Source organism: Heliconius melpomene, chromosome 1 (genome assembly GCF_056956725.1).
Source record: "Heliconius melpomene rosina isolate 202511_hmr_F chromosome 1, ASM5695672v1, whole genome shotgun sequence".
In the NCBI taxonomy this organism is placed as follows: Eukaryota; Metazoa; Arthropoda; class Insecta; order Lepidoptera; family Nymphalidae; genus Heliconius; species Heliconius melpomene.
This window is the reverse complement of record NC_140389.1, coordinates 1,822,624-1,846,805: the sequence shown is the minus strand read 5'-3', so window position 1 is coordinate 1,846,805 and position 24,182 is coordinate 1,822,624. Positions and strand designations below refer to the sequence as shown.

Below are 24,182 nucleotides of genomic sequence, written 5' to 3'. Positions count from 1 at the left end.
TTACTATACAAGAATAAAAAAAGAAAAAATAGACGTGTACACAACCATGCTCTTGATTATTGACATAACGGAAAGATGCAATATTTTCTCAAACGACACATCTGGCGAGAGTCAAAATTATGCAGTGTAGAAATTTCAAATTTGATATTATATTCGTTTTTTATTGATTTCTAATATTAAACTTTATTTTTTCAAATAAATTCTGGTTCTACACAAATATAAAGCTCAACTAAGCCTTGTCAACTGTGCAGTACTATAAGATACATTCGGATTCGAACAGTTACAATTCAGATTTAAGTACATAAATAAATCAGTAGATTTTTTGAAATTGATGTTAATTAAAAACATGAAAATATATCTAATTAATATGATGTTTTTATTTCAATTATCAATAATAACATATTTGGGTCAAAATATATTTTTAATCAGTAGGTAAGATATAAATTTGTTAACGATATTATTAGCACTCGCCCACATCGAAGTTGTTTCCTTATCGTCTAAAATAATAGTACCTTTTTAGGAATAGAGATGAAAGATCATCCAATAAAGCTATAAATAGATTACATATAAGTTAGTTTTACGCTGTTTACTACATCTCTACCTATTTCTTAGAAAAATATATTTCCTTTAAAAACATTGAGTCCGTCGAGGCGCAGAGGCAAAAGTATGACTGCGAGCGTGACCGTTAGGCGTTCAATTCCCACTCAGGGGAATGAATTATTTAATATTTCATTTCCTCGCTCAGGTAACAAGGTAACGAGTAGTGTTGAGTTCCGCAACTAAGCACGCAATAACTGGAAATTTCGGCGAAAAGTAAGTACTATATCTAAAATAGCTGGATAATCAAAAATCTAAAATGTAGATAACAAGGAAAAAAATATTCTTATTATACTTTTAGTTATTATGTATTACTTTTTAGCTTCTGTAAAGAATTGAACGCCTGTGAATGCTTGGCAGCTCTTGGCAAGCGAATAAATGAAAAGAAAGTAAAATTTCTTCTCGATAACTCTAAATGTAGTGATTTGGCAATTTACCACAATTTTTGTATAAAATTAAATAAATATATTCTTAAATTAAATAAATACATTCTTATCTACGCTTATAATCTCTGTTGTTTATTATTTATTTAAATATTTAAAATAATTTACGACTTTTTGAACTCTACAATCATTTGTATAATATATTTATTGCTATATAGCAACACTATCTCAAGTGTACTAGCATGTAGAAATGTCAAAACAACAACTAGGGACACGGTATATAATAAAAAGCATCGATACTGTACTCATGAGTAGTATCAAAAGTATCGTAATCGTATCACAAAAGTATCGACATGAAAATATCAATACTTCGAAGTGTTATGATTCTTATCAAATAGTAATTAAAATATAATTTAGAATGTTAAAAATATTCTCTAATTAAGATTTACGATCCTCGCATACAGAGGATTCGAAAGGAAGAGTGCGTGTGAGTGAGATGTTGCTATCATAAGTATGAGATTATGAGCCGAAAGGCCATGGTTGTTGGGTAATTTATTCGATACAATACCTATTAAAAATTCCTTGATAAGTACAGGTATCGATTACAAAGTATCGGTATCGAAAGACAACTCTCGATACCACAAAGTGTCGATACTTCGTGTCTCTCTCTAACGCTAACAATATTATTGTTAATTTTAAATTTGTTACAATAAAAAAAACTGCGTGTAGCATGTAACCAAGCCTGTGATAATAATTAATAAATTTTGTTATAATTAATTATTGTGTCCCACAAATCGTATTTAATATATGTGGTACGATTTAATTCACACAATATGTCTCAATATCCTCTTAACGGTAAGTAAGAATATATTGTATAACCTACAAAGAAAATTTCTCGGGCTTATTTTCAATATACTTTTTTACTTTATGTTAAATCAATCATTTTAAAAATAATATATTTTTTACTTACAGAATTGAAACGCAGGCTGGAAGATGACACAACTTCTATACCCAAACGTATGAAATTAGCCAAGAATGTTGTCCAATCGCATCATTTTGCTACAGCGCCGAAAGAAAGAGTAATAGGAGAATGGCTTGATGAATTAGTCAAAGATAATAAACTTTCAAATAAAGAATTAAATGATGTTATGGGATGGTTGAATAGTGTGGATGATTTGACTAGTGAACTAAAATCCAAATTGATAAAGGTAATATACCATGTGTTATTTTATATATAAAAGAAGATATATACTATTTTTTATATTATTAGATATAATAAAAGGTCCAATTCTAAAATATATTGTGAGACTGTGCCTTAGTGTAAATGTAGTTGGTAGTTGCAGTTTTTATTTCCTAACTTGGGGTAGTGAATTATAATGTTTTCTTTGCTCACAGTGTTAAATTCCACCACTCAACATACAATGTCTTGAATTTAGGCTGAAAGCAAAGGGTAAAGTTTTGTGACCACTAGTTCTTCTGCTTACTCTGCAGGCTTAGCTAATGTATGCCTTAAAACCACTTGCCATTTTGCAAATTAAATTGATGGTTTAAATATGTTAACTCCTCTTTTTTATTTTATTGTGCTTATAGCAGGGCAGTCTGAGGAAACCTGGGGACCTGGTGACCTAGTGCACAGCCAACCCATTAAGACACTTCCATTCCACACTTTCAGCCGAATTCTCAGGCATTTCATAGTTTAGTCGCAGAATGTTAATGTTTTTTACCTGATTGAGAAAATGAAAATATTTAATATGTAGTTGACAGTCACCCATGTCACCATGACAGTCTTAACTCCTTTCTCACAAAATTAAAAGAAATGCATGAAACCAACATGTCTTTTATGGTCCATGTTAAGCATCTATACATATTTAATTTGTATAAATTTAGCACCATCTGGCTTTTTTATACATTGCAAGGCAAGGCAAGAGGACATCTAGTGTAAAGAGTCTTCGTTATTTTCTGCTCAATTCTTAAGACACTATTTGTTGAGTAGAGGAATTCAGTGTTACATTTTGCCTACCAAGGCAAAGCAATGGAAATCATTTAACTATAAACATTCTCCCAAGTGTGAGTCAAATCCAAAATTGTTAGAATAGCACCATCCGTAGCAATATCACTGTGTGCCATGACATTTATTATGTTATTCATTGATGAACAACACTTATGTTTGTCTAAATTTCAGATAATATCACAGTATCTACATAATAATTCACTACAGAACAAAGATATACCAAATATTATATCATTTCTGGAAAATGACAAAATTTCAATACAGTTACATCTACAAGTAAATGAATATCTGTTCATTGTTACAACATTATTACAGAATCTATATAATGAATCTGATAATGATGAAAAATGTCAAAGATTATTCAAAAACTTAATAAAATATTACAAGGATTCTAAAAAGAAACTTGACTTTATAGTCAAGTTCTTAGATGGAGAAAACATAGAAACTATATTTAGCTTTCTCAATACAAAAAGTCATGCTACAGTTATCAGTGTTTGTCAAAATATTTTATTTCCTACAACTAAAAAGCAATTTTTCTCTAGTTTTCTGTTTAACTTAATAAGAAAAGATAATATTGATGAGTTAATTGCCGAAAAAGGTGATAATATACAATCGGTTATTAAAATTATGAGTGCGTTTTTAACTTTTCCCAAAGGCAGGACTGAGAAAGACCACAAATTTCTATCAGATTTCATAAGTGTTTTTGTAAATTGCTTTAAAAACGAAAGTCAAATAATTTTTGCATTTTACATTATAACTACCAGCTTCTTAAATATGCAACAAAATTATATAATACCTAATATGAAAATGCCTCCAATTAGTTTTGATGATAACAATACAATAAAACGAGGATTATTTTTGAATATGCTTGAAACTTTATTAATGAATGAAGTAGATATAAGTATTAGATTAACTGATACTGTAGCAGAGAAAATTACTAAAGTAGAAGTAAAAAAAACTTTTATGTTGTTCATACAAGTTGTAATGATGGGTATTTTGAAATTAGAGGGAAAACTCGACAAAACAACTTTATTAATATTAAAAACAGCCATTAATTTAGATCCAAGTTTGATTGAACAAGAAATGGATAAAATACTACCATATATAATGTCAGCAAAAAATCATAACCCAGATACATCACAAATTTATATTGAAACAATAAATTCTTTGCTCAATACATTATTTAAACTGAGTAGAGGAATTAATTTTATTAATCAATTAATATCTAATTTAAAAACAAATTTAGAAGCATCTAATATAGAGCAGTTTGAACTGAAACAGAAATTAGCTGATGCTATGAAAAATAATGAAAATTATGAAAAAATTGAGAGTAAAATTTTAACAGGCAATGATATATTTCCTATTGAATGTGTGGAAACATATGGAAAATTGACATCAGAATTAATGTTTAGACAAAATAAGGAGCTTTTGTTGGTTCTACAGAAGGATTTTGAAGCAAACTGTTTGATGATGCTTGAAGAAGGATTTGTCAGTATGTACTTTTTTAAACAATAAATTATTACAGCAGAAGAACAATTAGAACGTACCCCGCGTTCTAAATGTTGTATGTATTATTGATGTAATTGATTGATTATTATTAATGTATTGATAAATTCTTTAAACTCAAATTACAGGTCCATCAATTATCACGCTAGCAGAAATGCTATCCGCCATTTTGTCGAGTTTCTTTCGGTATAACAGAATGGCGGATCACACTGTTCCACTACCAATAGCTGAAGATTTCTGGGCGATATTTCAAGATTTTGAAGATCAGTGCTTAAATAAGTTTGGGGATTGCGTTTTGAAGTTGAATTATGTAAGTCTCTTTATCCAAAATGTACCTTATATTTAGTGCTTTTTTTCATAATTTCCATTGAAATATTTTCATGGTGGATTCATATCATCTTTTTTTTTAGTAAATTTATCTAAATTATATGTTTTTTATTACTTTTATTAAACAGGAGATATAGTTACTTTAGAATGCAGCAGAAGCAGCAGTGGAACTCAAGCAAATAACTGAGTTTATGAAATATTTATTGACTGCTTACTCTGCTATGTGCTCCATACAGCGTAAAGCTAACGAAAAATATTTAATTCATATGTTAATATTCATTTTTTTAATTTCAGAATCCATCTCTTGTAGAAGCATTTTTAAAATTGTCCCTAACTGTGGCACAATTGAAACTTTTAAATATTAAATATAGCAATATTAAATTGAAAATAAAAGAAAATGATTTGCTGGCATTTTTCAGCAAAAGTGAATGGATCAAACTAGCAAGTAATTTGAATGATGAAGCTAAATTGGTTTGGGTGAGTTTAATGTTTAAAGATATTTTAGACTTCTTCAATTTGCCATTTGATTTGTTTACGTGAAGTATTTGGTTAATTTTAGCACTTAAATTCACATTTAGTCAAAAAGAATGAAACCTAAAAGTTATATGTCAGTTAACTCAAAAAAAAAAAGTAAATTAACTTTCACGTTTTATTCCTACCGGGGTAGCCAGAGCGGAACTTCAAATGCTACGATATTTGCAAAAATTAAAAAATACACTTAATTTATCGTTTAAAAATAATATATTTATCATATAATATTTCTTTTGCATCTTACTTTCATAACCATATATTAAAATCATATACTTTTACAGGATCAACTACAGATGTCAAAATCTATGGCAATTGAATTGCTATCAAATAGTACAGAACATGTCACAGAAACTAAAACAATTTTAATGAAACAAATATCGAACTACCCACAATTATTAGAATCAAATAGTTACTACATAAAAAATCTTTTTGCTAATTTAGATAAAAGTCAATTGAAAATATTGTCAAAAGCACTAATTAAATCCTACCAAAATAATCCGAACATACAAATATTTCAAAATGAAGCGATCATTAATAATAAAGATCTATTACAATCGTTAGTTTTGAAAATATCGAAAAGTATTAGCGAATGTATGGAAAATACAACACATTTGTCTAAAGCATTGAATAAAAACAATTTTGAATTATCTTCCTTTATCACTGAAATTGATTTAAAAGATTTCTTTAATTCCATACACTTACTAAATTCTGATGAAGCATTAAACAATGTTGAAATATTAAAACATTTGCAAATATATTATCTAGACGAGAATTATCAATTGACTATCATTTTTGTGTTGCTAGCATTAAAAAAGTGCTGCCAATCTAAAAAAATACGCAAAAATATCGATTTTGTATTGCAAAGTATTTACGAGTTGAGTCGCAAATATCCAGATTTGTATAAAATATTACCAGTCAACTTCATATTTGATTTCAAAAATAATACAATATTAGAACTGTTAAAGCTAACCAATAAAACGTCAAATAATATGCTTATTATTAAAAATATATTAGAATCTGCCGTTAAAAAAGTTAAAACTAATCCGAATATCGTTAAAGATGTTGTTGAAATTCTTTTAAAAAATCTGAAGAAAAAGAATGAAATATCTATTGATTATTTTGCAAACGACGCGTTTCAATTAAGTTGTACAATTTTACCTATTATTGCTAGAGAGAAAAGAGCAATAACTGCTAGTGCTTACAGATCAATATTAGCAAATTTACAAGAAAAATTAAATAAAGCCATGTTAGAGTCCTTCAAAAATATTGATTTTACAAATAAAATCGATTTGAAAGTAGAATCTGGTAACGCTGAAGAAAATGCTGTTTGCGATAATACACTTGCAATACTAAATGCAATGGGAGCTTATTCGTTAACTTTGTCGAAATGTTGTGAAAAAAATGATGCTGATGAATTAAAAAATTTAGATTGTCTCTGGAATGCTTTGGAATTCTTTGTCAATAATGCTGTAAGTATTTCTTCATAGAAATCATAATAAATGAAATAGTAGTATAATAAAATAATAGTATACCTGTGAATATTATTCTTCACAAACAAAGAAAAACATTGATATTTTATTTTCACAAAATAAATATTTTTTAAATTTAACATTAATCTAATATCTTAAACCCTAATTTTATAAATGAATTAAGTTTTTATTATTTTATTTTACTATAATGAACATAGACAAAGTGCGGCGTTATGCGGCGTGCGCCATGTAAAATATAATAAACTATCCACAAAGATGATATTGATCAGTGACCTATTGTTTACAAGACCATATGATAAATAATTTGATGACTTATACAATTTTTTTAATTAATTCTGGTTTATTTTATGAGATAAACCTAACATTTTCTGATTAATATCTAACATATTTCAAATGTACATTATTAGCTTTTATCCTATATAGTAAAATAGTCAAATATTTTGTTACAGATCCAATGTATACAGAATCCCTTATCTAAAAATCAACATGTAGACTCCTCAATACAACTATTAAATGTTGTATTGCGTTTTATTAAAAAACTTGATTTACACGACATTTGCAACGACAAAGACAAATTGTTTTACGAAATTTGGACCAGCATTAAAGCTAGATTGTCAATTATTTTTAATGGAAATAAAATAAATAATAGTTGTATGGAAGAAATAGCAGTTACATTGAGATTTATAGCAGAATTGTCATCGATTGATTGCTTTAGCAACAAATTTGTTAATGATTTGGCAGATTTGGCACTTTTGAAGGTGAGAATGTTTAATATTTTAATTATTCTTCATATCTATAGATATGATTTACAAAAAAGTCTTAGTTATAAATAATAAATAAATTTATAATATATGTGTGTTCAAAACTAAGGAAATCAAAAGTAGAAAATATTTGACTGTACATGCCAATGGTAATGGGTTCGATTCCCAGTCAACTACATATTTATGTCCAAGAATTTTGATAAAGTATTGTATTGAGTCTCACGACCATACACGTACGTACATACATGTGGGTATATTTAGCAGATAATAAAAGTCCTGTCATATCCTCTCCAGAAATTCGTGAATACACATCTCAAAAACTACTGGACTGATTGATGAAACTAGAATTATTTTCGAAGTTAGGTTAGATGAGGTATCCTCATTTAAATTAATATTTTTCTTTAATTCTAGAAACCATCTATTATTTTAAAGAACACAGAAATAAGTAATTCTCAGATCACATCTCGAAAGGTTTCTAAATATTTATGGCAGAATTGTCTTAAAGCTAACATAATTGACCCTAAATGTATCGCCATGACTAAACTAATGTTCAGAGCTACGAAAAATATTAGATTTTGGATACAACAAAACTATGAATTTATACAAAGTAACGTGAAACAAAATGGCGACGGTGATGAAACGAGTGAAGTGTTAAATGTGATCAAAATAGATGATTATATTTGTGATTTGTTGAAACATGATTTGGATATACTATCTGAAGTTATACTGGCAGCTAAAAAAGTGAGTGAATGGAATAAATTAGTTAGAGGACATGTGAGAACTCAATGCCGGCCTTTTCGTCTTGGTGCCAAAGTGAAGAAGTGAAAATATTAATAAATAATAATTAATTTCCTCGAGTGGGGAACGAACCCACAACCGTCGCGTCACTACCTTGTGACCATGCGCCACGACGGTTCTGTATGTATGTATAAATATTGAAATGGGCAGTGTATGTGGTATGGAGTGTCATAACACTAACCCTGGTATACGATTATACAGCGTCAAGAAACATACAAGCAATAATAATCACCTATATCCTTTACTACTTTCAGATATCCCTCGACTATAAATTCTTAGACGCGATATTCGAACTCCAACACCTTTTGCATTATATTTTAGGATATGAAACTTTCGGAAGTAAATGCGAAGTCACGTGGTCGAGCTTTGTATCGATATACGACGGTTGTGTGGCCATGTTGAATAATTTGTTATTGTCAAGAGATGAATTGTTGGAAGACAGGTAGACTATCTTTACTAGCAATCTTACTAAAATAGTGAATGTTTGTAGATGTATCTGTATTCTACTTTCATACAAAAACTGCTGAACAGAGTTGGATGAAACTTTTCAGTAATATGTGTTATTACGATGTATACTAGGCTATCATTTATGTAAAGATTCTGTATAATTTGTCTATAATATAAGACAAGTGAAAGCGGGCGAAGCCGCAATTGGGTCTAATAATTAAAATATATTTTTCCAATATTATACAAAAATAATATTATAAGCTATTTTGATTTATCTGGTATGGAGGGAGGCATAAGGAAAACATACAGGAAATAAACATGATTTTCTTTACTCTACGAAATAGAATTAAAGTGTCTGTCTGTGATTTGACGTTAGCAGTGTTTTTAAGTATATACAGTTATTTACAAGATACTGAAACACAAACAAATTATTTTAATGCGAAGCACGAACGGCCCGCGGTGTTTAATAATATTAGAATTAGATTGTAATGTAATAATTTTTAAATAAACTATAATAAAAAAACAAACTATATTTAACTAAATGTAACAGTTATTAATTTCATTTATTCCTATTTCTATAATATATGTTACAGGTGGCCGTGCTACATGCAGTGTTATAAAGCATTAATACAGTGTCTCTGTGAAAGATCAACTACTGAAGATATTGGAGAAAGATTGGTTGAACATAAGTTAGCTGAAATGGCACATTGTATTGAAAAGTAAGTTCTACTTGGCTCAACTTAGTTAAAACACTCTATTCTGCGCTTTCCGTCTATTTCACGAAGTTACTTGTTTAGTAACGGAATTTACGACGGTTTTTCGTCTTACCAGAACGAAGTAATGAAAATAATTGATTCTCCCAAGCTCGAATCTAATCCACGACCATCGTGTCTACACGTAAAACGGCTAAAATGAAAAAAAGCTTTCTGTGAAATTAATTTCATATTCCCACTGACAAGTTAATGTTATGAAGAATTTATTTCTCCCACTATAATAAGAAGAACTCGTATTTTATTGTGATACCTTTTTATTGAGATCGTGATATCACAGTAGGACATTGACTGATTATTGTAAAGTCAGTCTCCAGTCAGGGAAATGTATATTTTTATCTCATCGCTCAGATAAGACAAAGCGCGGCGTTAAGCTCCGCCACTCCATACACAATTTCTTAAATTCATATCTCATTCTAGTAGAAATGGACTGTTTTGGGACTAGATTCTCTCTACCTCTTATTACAGTAACTATTAATAAAACTTTCTTTTTTTACTTAAATTCTTATTGTTACAGATTAACACAATCAATATGCAAACGTAAAACGCATGTATCGAAAATATCAACATATGCAGTGGCTGATATATGCACTTGGTTGGAAAAAAATCCGCCACCGAAAATGGTTAGGCAGCATCTAGAAAATTCTATTTCTCTTTTAATACAAGCCTCTGACACTACTCATTCTCAAGCATTCTTAAGGAGAGCCCTAGCTGGCTCTGTAGGACAAATGACATTAACTAATATGTACACCATGTATAAGAGATATCATAAGTATGTTGGAAATTCTTAGTTTAGAAAAACTATAAAAATGTTGAATATATTGGAATTTGAACCCGCGCCCCTTAGAAAAGGTCTGTCTGTTCGTTCCAAAAAGGAACATTTTCTAAATAAATATAATTAATACTTAGTTTATTAAGTAATTTGTATTTTTCTATGGCTATATATAATGTGACTTTGGACTTTTTCAATTAAAATAAACTTCTTTTATTCATTATAGTACTTCTTTTTTCTCATTCTTTTTTGATAATTTTGTATCAATTTGAATAAAATTTATATGTCATCTACAAAATTAACAAATAACATATACAATTTTTTTTACCACATAAATTAAAATGATGTAATTAAATATATTGTGATTAAACTGAATACCATCAAAACAAATTTATACAAAATAAAAAAGAATCATTTGTAAAAGTTAATAATAAATATTTTAAATTACATTTTATGTTTTTTTATCTTTCACCTACATTTGCCCTTCTTCGAAATATATTGTTATCCATCAAAGTATGTCCAAATCAGCTATTGTTGTGTCAATAGAAAATGTGTCATAAATCATAATTGAGCCCTATGATGTGCATAAATGAAAGTGCAAGCAGCCTTAAAATATGTATTGAAAAGTAGAAAAAAATTAGCTACACACCTTTCTTACAAAGCAGGCTACCCTGCTTAGCAGAGCGAAGAATGGAGAATGCAATTTTGACTGGCGGAATTCAACACTGCGGTTTGTCTACCCGAGTGGGGAAATAAAAGAAATTTTATTGTTAAGGATCGAGCCCACAACCTTAATTTACGGGAAGTAGGTATTTTCTTATATTATACAAAGTAGTAATTTTAAGATAATTAAAAAGTTATAAAAGAACAAAATAATATTTACCTAAAGTAAAGTATCACGATAAATGATTGTTTTTGCCAATTAATTTCAATAAAACACAATGTTTGTTTTGCTCAATATAATAACACCATTATGCTTACTGAAGTTACCTTATATGGTAATGTAATTTGAAAAATGCTGTGTCATTGTAGTCTCTTTTCTAATCTTTTGATAAAATTTTGAAATACAATATTACTTAAAAATTAAAATGTGTCAATTTGTCTTGTTTTGAAAAGTAATGAAAAATTGTTTATTTAGATTATTTTTTTTAATACAATGCTGTATGCATTGTCTTGCTTAATTAAGTATGCAAGTGCAAAATCGGTGTGTAGTAATTTTAATTATCATTTGTTTCAATAAACATTGATGATATATAATTAAAATTAACGTTTAATTTTTAATAAACACAAAAGTAAAATAACCCGCTAAAATTTAAAAAGTTACACGACTTTGCGGCAGTTTCCGTCACTCCATATATGGACATTTATTGAATACTGAACTCTCATTGGCTAGAAAATTATCGTCATCAGTGACTCACTTTTCAAGTAGTAATCAAACGTAAAGAAGTCTTGAAAATAGTTATATCTCTTCGTTGAAAAGACTTTTGTATTTAATCTTATCATTACGTGCTCCAACAACACTTATATATAGATCTCCGTATATAATACTGTAGTAACACATCGAATTGCAATAGACCTGCTTGTATTTTGAAAAGTTGTCATCTTGTGTCAACTTCTATTAAAGTATTTATTTTATTTTTATACTAACTGAAATTAAATATTATTTGTATATTAAATTTATAATTATTATTTTATTGTTACAAGACATTCCAAGTATTAATCGTGAATATTATTTTATCGTTGGAAATTAAAAGATACTGTGTTGACTGATTCATACGGTTTTGACACATGCGCTGATTGGCCGCCACAAAATAAGGTTTGGCCAACTGTACGAATCAGTGTCGTTCCGGTCGCCGTTGTCGTGGAGTCGGTGAAGTTAGTGGTGGAATTTTTACGTGTATAACATCAAAAAATGGTAAGTGATGAAAATAAATTTTAGTGTTTTATTGTCGCAGTGTGATTTTCTTTTTCGTTTTGTTATATTACGTATTATAATGGCGAATTTACACGTTCTCGAAGCCCAACCGGCGCCGCCATCGGCCATATTTTGCACAACCCTTCGCCGACTTCGCACGCCTTTTCAACTAATAACTTGTCACCGTTCAGTGATTTTATGCCACGTGTTGTGTTCTTTAAGTTGCTATTAAAACGAAAAAGCTTATAAATTGTGAATATATATTTTGCTTGTATGATAAATCACCGCATTGGTGTTAAATTTCACGCATGTGAAAGGTTACTAATGTCGACCGCCTTTTATGACAAGATGAGATTGCTCAGGAAGTATAGTTTACGTGGTATAAAGTTATCAGTAGACAGACTGATGGAGGGCATCGAACCGACAAGGCAATGCTACGTCGCGCAGTCGCTTTACTACTTGACCATATATGGTATAGCCGTCCGCCTGTCACATTCATTTCGAGGCTATTTTGGGGCGAATAAACCACTGGGCGTCTCCTCCTAACAATGCATGTCAACTATAAAAATCTGCAATGTCAAGGTTACTAGTACTTAGACCTTATCGCCATGTTCACAGATATTCCTATACGATTCGAATATTATATTGTTTATGCATATCCTTATATGTATTATACGGCTGTATTAATTAGAAGGCGTCCGACACTGCTGTGAGTCACCTCACAGGGTGTAAGATGATTCATATGGACGTTTTTGTGCCATATCAGACTTTCACTGTAGGTAAACCATTAGTCGCCGGCGTGACGTACAGACAGTCACTTATAACAGTTATATATATGTAAAAATATTCCAATTTTATATACTCTTATATTGCATATAAATGATAATAAGCCACCATATTTAATTTATCTTTTATTCAATTCACTGTTTAATCTTTATAGAGATTAAATATCAACAATTTCTTTTTATTTAAATGTATAATCTAAAAAATGGTAATTGACAGATAGAGCGATGTATTTATATTAGTTAATTAGTGTACACAGTTTGCAAATAAGTATACTTTATGTATGTACCATTTATTAAGTACCATATAATACAGAAACATTATATTGTCAAAATCAATACATATGAAAATTATTACAAGTTTGTATCTTATTTTCATTACTATTAAGCCTCCTTAAAGTGAAGGGATTGTTTATTATGTATACCATAAAGCTCTTTCTTTTAATGCTGGGGGAATATATAACACACATTATTATATGGGAAAAAATATATAAATTAAAAAAATGTTAAAATAGGAGACATATTCATTAAAAGATATATTTTTTATAATACAGTATTATAATAGTATTTTTTTACATAATAAACATAAAGATGTAAAAACACTTCCCATATATTACCAAAGTAATCAATTTATTACCATTCTTCAAAAAGGCACATCTATCAATCATTTACAGAATGGCTGCCCTGAAGCTAGCTGTAGAGTTGTGGGGGTGCGGCAGATTTTAATATTTTTTACTTATGATTATTTTTCCCAAATATAAAAATAGTAGTACTATTCAATTCTGGTATTACCATTTCGCGATCTGCACGCAGTCAGTGACCCCGACGTCAGCGTTAGGTGGAGGTTAACGACCTCCGCCCTCCCGATCATCTCGTAGGGATGCTGTAACGAGCTAGGGTTTTGACGGTCAAGGGTGGTTGTAAAGATACTGCCAGACGATATTTTGCCGTGTATTTATTGTTATAATAAATGTTTAATGTTTCGTCTAGAGATGATTTTATTTTATATTTCAAAGTAGTTAATTTTGATCTAAAATTAAAATTTCAACTTTTTGTAATTAAGTTATATATTATATTATGTTTATTTCGTAGTTTTAATCGCTATATTATATACACAGATGTGTAGAGAATTTGCCGTTAAAAGGTTGTGCTACAGATTGATAAAAAGCTATAAAAACCCTATAATATCCTTAATATTATGTCCAATATTTCATAATTGACAGTTACATTAGCCACTTCATTTACTGTTGCATTCCTTTTAGTCTACACTCGTTCCATAGTTATATTTATATTTTATTTTATATCTACATTATCTATTCGACGTCGATAACGGGCGCCATCCCCTTCGGGATTGTGGAACCTTCCGGTCGCTCGGCCGAAGGAAATACTTTATATTGACTAAACGTATTTTTTATATAAGGATATATTAAGATATACGTTAGGATTTAACTTGTAAGGTAAATAGTACGCGCTAATTAAATCACTTCTTCGATTAATTAGCTAACTACTAATAAGCATATTAAGTTTCTTAAAGATTTGGAGATCGAAGTGGCTTACGCTTTAAACTACATACACTATCATCATTCATCTTTAAATATAAGCAGATAAGTGATTCATTGACGTTACGAGAAACGTCTCCAGCGGACGACTACTAGTTCTAATGGCGCATACGTAAAAAAATAAAAGAGTATAAAGGTATAAACAAGTATATGATGATATGAAAATAAATAAAATGTAAATATATTCTAATTTTGACATACCGCCTGTTTTATATGATAGCGAGCCGTGTTTTTAACCGCAACTGTACGATACAACATAAATTGACAAAACTATAAGGAAAATGTAGTTCTATTCAAGTATTAGGCCTTTTGTAATAAATGATTAGTAGATATATATGTTTGCACGTTATAAAATACGTTAAATATTATAAAATTTTGTAAAATAAAAAAAGCTATTTAATTTCATACTATTTTTTTATGAAATTATAAAATGTGGCTGTCGTGGCGCAAGGGGAACAAGGATGCGACTGGAGGGAATGATATATGTAATATTTTCATTTCTTCGCTCTGGTGACGAGGCACTATGTCGCGTTGAGTTACGCATTGATGGAAACAGAGTATCTTAGCACTAGGTTCCTTCTGCCTACCCTGCTATATTATGTGAAGCTACAAAAAAGAACAAAATTATAAAAACTACGTGTTTACGCTAAAACAAAATGAAATATAACTTATAAATAGTTAAATAAGTCTTCGTATCTTTTTATTCATAGTTCCATGTACTGTCAGGCTATTTCTTGAGAAAATCGATATGGCTCTGCAGACGGATTGCGTCACGATTTGCATGCAACATTTACACTTAAGCCAATTCTTAAATGCTACAGATATCGATTTTGTGAAATCGTGTCTGTATTTGGATGATTTGTCACGATTGACATTTACTGTAAGAAGCGTGATATCTGACTGTGAATGCAATAGGTTTTGGGTTCTAATCCCAATCAGAAATGAGTTTGTTTTTTTGTTCATTCTGGAAATATAAACTCTGTCTTGAGTTGTGCTCAGAAATCAACAGACAGCGATCAGCGAAGGATGGAGTGCCTTGACACTAGGTCCTCTCTGTTTACCTTGCTACTTGCGGGATAAAACGTGAAACTGACATGTAATCGCCAAACATGTAGTATCTCTGACTGTAAATGCGATGGTTTTTAGATTTCATATATGTCTAGGAAAATTATAAGTAAGACATGCCAATATAAAATGTATTGCACGATTATTATACTTAAGAATTTATTTATATGTTCCACGGTTTTCACAATCCAGTGTATGTGTTATGTGTTGGATAATATAGACACCAACATAACATAGCATAACCTAACAGCATAAGCAATCGAATTGAAAATTTCTATAGGAGGGTTAAAAATAATATACATATACTGTACTATTAAAACAGTAGCGGCACTGTCCGTTTCCGCCATTAAATTTAACTCGTCGCCGGTCATTAATAACGGATGCCAGACTTATCGGTATTTCTCTGACGTTTCAATGATACGGCCATTGTCGTACGAGTTAAAGGATGCCTTTCTTAGCTTGCGACCTAGTCTGCGCCCTTGACTTCTGTGGTAATCTTTAGTTAAATGTCTGTAATTGTTAATATTTGATGGATGTATTAGTCCGGGGATATCGATTTTATATTATAAATTGAATCGATTTATTGTAAAGTTTCTAGAACCCAGCCAGATGTATGTCTATAACTTTTCGCTTGAAATAAGGAACAGCCTATAACCTACTCATTTTACAGAAGTCGGTTTACAAGTGCGTCAATTGGCTTAGATAATCTTTATTTCCGCATAGTAGGGCAAGTAGAAGAAACTTAATGTTAGGACACTTCGTTCCACACTTTCTGAGAACATTGATTTAAATTTGATGAAATACAGGGTCTCTGTAGTAGGGGCAGTTAAATTCCTATTGAGTGTCCAAAAAGATGCGAGGGATTATTTTATATAGTAGGAATTATTTTATACAATACCATCTAATATCAACAGCAAAAAAGACTAAAATAAATCGTTTTACTAAAACGTAAACGTGGGCGTGGTGGTAGCATTGCGTCTTGCCGTCATACATTTCTAATATTAACTGACTTTTTAAGATGTCCGCTTCTACGCCGATTTTCCATTTGCAAGCGGACTTTTCTTTAAATATTATATGAAAATGATAATGTTATGTAACGCAGTTAGAATGTACCTGTCTATGCAATTGAAGGTTGTGTTTTCAAATTACGTTGAAAGAAAGATGTACGGAGAGTAAAAACGAAGTGATCTGTCATTATGTTCTCTCAATAGATCTATGGAATGGTAATTACAAGAGTTGCCGTTAAGATATACATACTCGTATAAGATATCTTTTATCAATACTTTTATCTTACAAGTCGGGAATTGTCTTAAATTTATTCATAAAGTCTGTTGACTTGTGTCAATATCGTAGCAGTATTATTTAATAAGTATGACAAAGTAGAAAATTAAAAGATCAACTTATTAGTATTTATTGTTTTTAAATTTTTTTAACTATTTTTTTATTCAATTAAATCGATTACGATATGGAGATAGCAGCTATCTAACTGTGCTTGATAATATAACCAATGTTAACATTAGGATAAAAGATATAACAATAATTTTATGATTTATATGAAATTATTGAAAAAATTGTCAATTTAACAATAATTAGTACTTAACTGGCATTAAATCAATACTCAACGCTAATGATATCTTATAGTACCGAAGTATGTCACTTAACACTGATATATGACAGCTACTATAATAAATTTAAATTTATTTTCATAAAGACCTAATTTCTATAAACTTCACTTAGCAGATATTCTAATGGTTACATTCTAGTCGTTGCCAATTGCTGGAATTTATTATGTTAGACACGAGGATAATAAACGAACTCGATGCCTATAATGATTTAATATATGTATGTATAAGCAATATTTTGTTAAAATTGTTTTTTGTATTCCTCATTTTTTATTAGGGGGCGCAATGGAATTAGCGTCTAGCGTTGTTAAGAGGTTGATTCCCACATCAGGAAATAATTATATAAAAAAAAGTCCCTCGGTAATAATATTTCCCTATATATAATAACTTTTATATTTAAGACAGCAGTAATAAACTTATAAGGGTTCCGTCTTTTTCCTTTTGTGGCAGAGAACCCCAAAAATCATATCAATTCACCTAATAATGTTTCGTACTTTTTATTTATCCCTAGGCGTGTTCAGGAACAACACCTGACATGCACTCGTTAAGGTTTAATTGGATGCCTCACATATATAATTACTGAACTAACCGTCCATTGGAATCAGATTTACGTATCATTTAGTTAGAGTTTGGCGTAATTCCAGAAACTGGCCATTTTAATTACACACTGGATAATTATAGACCTTGTAACGTTACTGTCATTAAAATCAAGAATGAAATGTAAATATAGCTCGAATCGTCATCTAGTGAAAATAGTGGCGTGCTTTATAATTTATGTCAATGTAGGGTAAAATTTAAACTTTTTTTTTAGTTAAGACACTCCGTTCTCCACCCACTCTGCCTACCCTGCTGTATGCCGGATACAGCGTGAAGTTGATTTAATCATTATTATAGTTGTAATATTTTAAAATTTGCATTCTAATACCACTTAGACATCATCATCTAAAAACCACACGCGGTCGATGCATCCAGTTGGACCCACGTGTGTTCTGCATTTAGACGGTTAACCTATTTATACACGCCATGCGGGTGGTGTTCTATAATAAATCGATATTAGAATGGCTGCGAATGAATTGTTTAAATAATTCATTGATATCCAAAGATATTTTTGGTTTATTCTTAGGTGCTTGTATATCTTTAAGAAAAAATTAAATCAGCTTCACGCTGTATCCCACACACATGAGGGTAGGCAGAGGGAACCTAGTGTTAAGACACTCCTTTGCATTTGATTGCATGTTGAGTGGCAGAACTCAACGCCGCGCTTTGTTTCGATACCAGAGCGAAGAAATGGAAATATAAACGTATATGAATGTTTCACTTCCTCGAGTGGGGATCGAACCGACAACCGTCGCGTTATAGTCACACCCTTGTGCCGCTGCGCCAATTTAATTTTCTTATTCTCGATATAAAGTACTCACTAAAGCGAAATGACGTTTGTAAGAAATACTAAAAAGCTCTCAGGAATATAAATTACATTTAGTTAAGAAATTACAAGAAAGATATAACTCATTTGAAAGTTTGCCAAGTTAAACGGCTAGTTTGAGGAATTCTACACTTTAAGACAAACTAGTTTTAACCCTTTTAGATCTTCAAATGGAGTGAATAGTTCAGCTAATGAATTTATTAGAAAGTTATTTTGCAATTTACTTAATGTAAAAGTTTACTTCTGTTTGTTCTAAACATTGAATGAATTATATTTATAACTTTTTTTGTGGGATACTGGACAAGGACTTAATTTGATTGGCGCTGTATGATAGGTTAGGTCCCCACGTTGGGGAGCAGACTGAATTTATAAAAATGTCTTACTGCTTGTCCACTTTACATTGATTTGTGTATCCGATATAGTCGTACTAATTATGCCCCAATCATGGGTGGAGAAAGGGAGGGAGGCCGCTTGGGCCGAGCTCACCTCGGAATAATATGGTGCCCACTCCAGAAATTTTACTTGCAACAAAATTGTGGCCCACATTGAGACCTATTTAAAGTAATTTTAATGTTATGTATAAATTTGGAAATGCATGCCTAAATATAATTTTAAAATAATAAATATTGCACTTATAGTACAACTAAAATATGGTTTACATTTAAAATAGTATAAATAAAAAATATCCATCGACACCACCTGTACAAACAAGTATACCATACCAGATGATATTTATAAACAGGGGAACGCTACGTTTACGATACGTTACATAAGTAAGACAGCGCGCGCGTTGTTCTACAGACAAATGTCACGACCGAATGTTAGAAGCGGAGTTCAACGCCCAAAACACCGTCGTGATCTTAAATATAAATGTTTCACTGAAATAATTTTTGTATTGAAATAGGTTTTGTTTAGTTCCACGCTCTATCCCGCTTGTTGTCCGCTTGGGTATACAGAGGCAGAGTATTCAGGCACTGCATTCCCTATTTTCCGTTCAATTTTCAGGACATTGCGGCGGATCTCAACGTCGTGGTTAGTCTTGATAGAGCATTTCCAGTAGAGAATCGAACCTTCGGCAGTCATGTTTTATAGTCAAAAGCTGCACCAAGACGGCCTGTCACTTTTCGTTTCTATTTTTGAACTATTTATGTTAACCATGTAAACATACAAAAACGATGATGATACACTTGCTAACAATTATGTCAATTGACTAGAAATACCAGAGTATTGGTATACTGTATACTAAACGGACTATTAAAAAGTGTTCCAAAAATGTATAATACTAAATATACGCCATTGATCCGGTTGAAGAGTTCCATTTAAAATGTGTAATAATAGCGAAAATCAAACATCTTATTATTAACAATTGTTTAAAAATATTTAAACCATTTGACCGATTGTGGATTTAGTGACTAGTCAAATATTTGTCACGCTGTCCTTCCGTTACTTGGAACAAGGATATGATATCATGATAGCATATATTAACTATAACTGCCTACTAAATAGAAATAAGTTTATCCGACAGACAACCAAAAACACATCTTCGGGTTGTTTTATATGAAATATATATTTTTTTATAATAGATGCTCGTAACTTATTATGTTTGTTAAAGAGAAGTTAGAACCAACACCCCTCTTTTCACCATTTTGTGTTGATTTTGAAATATTGCATTATATGTTGCGGAACCTAACGACGCATTTTGTCTTATACAGAATAGTTTTGACAAAATTTCTAAATAAATCACGCCAGCAGTGAACCAACGCGACGCGTTTACTAAAATAGTTGAAATGCGACGCCAGCTGTCCGCTACGTGCACGACAGACAAAATATCAATTTACGACGAAACTAACAAGTTGATTTTTAGTATTGACGTAGGATTGTGCCAATTTTGAATATTTTATGAGAGCCTCTAAGAGTAATTTAGAGTATAAGCTCGGGGAAACTAGGTATGGTTTATATGATTTATTGAATTAGAAATAGAAAAAACTTCTATTTATCCTGTTTTTTTATTTACTTTCAGATATTTTCTATTTGATCATTTATTAGTTCAAATTCCATACGTAAACTTATTGTTTTATCAGTATTGTTTTTTTTTAGATTAGACTTGAGTGTCAAGTCAAGTAGGCAGAATAAAGCATCTGCCAGTTCTAAATAAAATAATACATTTGAAAACATATCTAAATAGTTTCTAATCACATTCAATATTCTGTAAATTGAATTACGAATACAATTGATAACGTTATCTTATTCATTGTCAAGGCTGTTATCAGTGGACGAAAATAATAAACATGACGTAAACAACCAAATACGTTGATTCCTTGTGATAGAGTTTTGTATAAATTTACTATGTATAACTACAATTTTGTCTACCTATAGTTATAAGAGGAGGTAAGTGGGGAGCGGAGTGTCTTAACTTGTCTAACACTAGTTACCTTCTGTCTATCCCGCAAATAGTAAGGGTAGTAGTAGGGGTAGGTATTATTTATTATTTGCAGGATATAGCGTAGCGTGAAGCATGAAAAAAATTCGTTGAGCCTGTCTCCTTCAATATTAATTGTTAAGTTTTATGTAGTCTATATACTGAATTTCAACCCAATTCCTTAAGCTCATCGTTTCATTCGTTATGAACTTTGATACTTATTAAGATAACATTTCCTAAACCTGTAATTATTAAGTATTGATAAGTGATAAACGATAAAAATAAAACTCAAATTTTAGTTTTTTATTAAAAACAAGTTAAACATCTTTGTTTCATAATAATTTTATTTATGGAAAACTTTTATTGATAACGCTTCAATTGTTTAAGCGAGGAGGAAGTATAACAACATATAGGCGAACGCCATTACTCATAATTATTATGATAGACTGAATATACAAAAATGATTATAGCTACGTCATTTAACGTAATTACGTATAAAGATGGACTAATGGTTTCCAACGGTCAGTGACTGCGTTATGCAATGTGTTGGTGGTTGTAGATTCGATGCCCTCCCAAAACTTTTTTTTTTGGAAACAGCTAATTACTTAGTTTTTTTTAGAAAACATATAGGAATTTTAATGTAGCGAGACTTGAACCCCCGCTTGCGCACCGTTTTTTCTCTTTGTTTTATATTTAAAAAAAAATATCGCTTTTGTTATTTATATTTTTTATATTTAAACGATATAAACTTAATTTGAATTTCAAGGTATACAATAATATAATTTCCCCTCTTTCCAGGCGTCTGGTGTGACAGTATCCGACGCGTGCAAAACAACCTACGAGGAGATCAAAAAGGACAAAAAACACCGCTACGTAGTGTTCTACATTCGTGATGAGAAGCAGATCGACGTAGAGACCGTAGGCGAACGCAACGCCGAGTACGACCAGTTCCTCGAGGATTTGCAGAAGGGCGGCACTGGGGAGTGCAGGTTTGTATTTTTAATAGTTATATAATATATAATATAAAACTGAAAAATTCTTTGTTTTCCAATATATTCTACAATAAACCTTTCTTTTAATAATATTCTTTCTAAATTGTATCTTCCAGATATGGTCTCTTCGACTTTGAATACACGCACCAGTGCCAGGGCACGTCGGAGGCGAGCAAGAAACAGAAGTTGTTCCTAATGTCGTGGTGCCCCGACACCGCCAAGGTCAAGAAGAAGATGTTGTATTCTAGGTGAGGCTGCAAATACATTGTTTTAGGATAAAATGTGTTTTGTATGAAACATTGCTATAAGTGAACTGCTTGCGTGAAGTCCGTTAAAAACAAATATATTTGGACATAGATTCTATACAATAACATTAAATCATAAATATGAATGATATAATGATAATAATTGAACCTAGTTTCCTAACAATTAGCAGGATTGTTGTTGTTACAAACAACAAACTCAATTAAGAGAATTTCGTCGCTTTTATAACTTTTTGAATTTAACTGCCTACTGTAGGACGTAATTGTGTTTTTTAACTTCACGCTGTATCACGCATATAGCAAGGCAGGCAGAGGGAATCTAGTGCTAAGACACTCCGTCGTTCCCTGGCATTGCGGGCTGAGTGGCGGAACTCAACGTTGGGCCTTGCATTATTTTATTAGCGCCAGGAAATGAAAATATGAAATAATTAATTCCCTTCAGTGGGATTGTAATCCATAACCGTCGTGTTTTACACTCACGCGATACGACAACAATAACAATATATATTTGTTGCAGCTCCTTCGACGCCCTGAAGAAGTCGCTGGTAGGCGTACAAAAGTACATCCAAGCGACTGATCTCTCTGAAGCCTCGCAGGAGGCCGTCGAGGAAAAACTACGCGCCACCGACCGCCAATAAGCATTTACACAGAACGAATAATGATAATGTCGCAATAATGCTAAATAAATAACACTTAAGTTTCTTAAGAACTTTTTTACTGTCCCCGAGCTCAGTCATATTGACTCGTTGTTGTCACATTATCAAATTCACAAGCTGTACGTTTTTTCATCAGTTTCTTTTTATACTGAAAGGGTCTACGCGATAAGCAGTGATAAGATAAATAAATAATCATTGGTTCTTTAATTACATCTAATAAGCTTTCCTGTCTTGTCGGCATGTATGTACAGTCACCCGACCTTAGAGTAAGGGATGTTTATGTAATAATTTATATTAATACTAATTATTATATATATTTTTCCTATAAACTAAGCGAGTTAAGCTCAAACTAAATTAAATTCAGTGGCGTGTTTTTTTTTTTTAATTAAGTACAGGTTGGCCTGTTTTTTTACTTTGTAAAAACTATGGTCATTTTGATTTTGCTAGCAATTAGCTTGTAATTGGACCCAGCGGGCGGTTCATAAGTATTTTGTAACCATTTTATTCAGAAATACACTAAATATAAGTGATTGGTCGTTTTATTTTACCTTTTATGAAAAATAGATTTATTATTTGAGAATGCGGGTTCTAGTCTCGCTCTAAGGAATGGACTATTTTGGTTTTCTCGCTCTAGTGATAGAGCCGTGACAACGCCGTGCTCTGTCAATTGAATTCCGCGCCGTGCCTATCCTGCTATGCGGGAAAAAGTATGAAGTTGCTAAGATTTGTTCATGAGCTTTTCAAATTTGGGAAGTGACGGCAATCGACTAAAAGATCACTATTTTTTTTCATGACTTCATACTTTTATCTAATCATACCTGTGAATTTAAGATACATGAACGTTTGCGTCTGACTGAAAACGCAACTGCTGTGGGTCCTATTCTCACTTGGGGAAATTAACTTTTCATTTTCTCACTCAGGTAACCTGAAAAAGTTTCGTCACTCAAAACTTAATGTCTCAAAATTAGGCGGTTCGCGGAGAAGGAAGTTTTCTTAACGCTAGGCCACCCTACTATGTGCGGGATACAGTGTAAATAAAAAAAAAAGAATGTTGATTTAATTATCTCAACGCATTGCCTACTTTTTTATGGGC

General features: G+C 31.1%; 2 protein-coding genes across 2 annotated transcripts; both read left to right on the top strand.

The window, feature by feature from the left end:
- Positions 1 to 1,670: 1,670 nt before the first annotated feature.
- Positions 1,671 to 10,842, top strand: LOC146540910 (uncharacterized). The gene is made up of 11 exons (XM_085195893.1): positions 1,671 to 1,835; positions 1,953 to 2,188; positions 3,163 to 4,483; positions 4,626 to 4,807; positions 5,119 to 5,301; positions 5,637 to 6,824; positions 7,295 to 7,603; positions 8,018 to 8,347; positions 8,659 to 8,846; positions 9,445 to 9,570; positions 10,139 to 10,842. Exons 1-11 carry the CDS (start codon positions 1,814 to 1,816, stop codon positions 10,410 to 10,412), a joined length of 4,359 nt encoding a protein of 1,452 aa, XP_085052019.1. The 5' UTR covers positions 1,671 to 1,813; the 3' UTR covers positions 10,413 to 10,842.
- Positions 10,843 to 12,167: 1,325 nt separating this feature from the next.
- On the top strand, positions 12,168 to 23,619 carry tsr (Cofilin/actin-depolymerizing factor homolog tsr). Its single transcript, XM_085195929.1, has 4 exons — positions 12,168 to 12,308; positions 21,977 to 22,167; positions 22,287 to 22,418; positions 22,951 to 23,619. Exons 1-4 carry the CDS (start codon positions 12,306 to 12,308, stop codon positions 23,069 to 23,071), a joined length of 447 nt encoding a protein of 148 aa, XP_085052055.1. The 5' UTR covers positions 12,168 to 12,305; the 3' UTR covers positions 23,072 to 23,619.
- Positions 23,620 to 24,182: the final 563 nt, after the last annotated feature.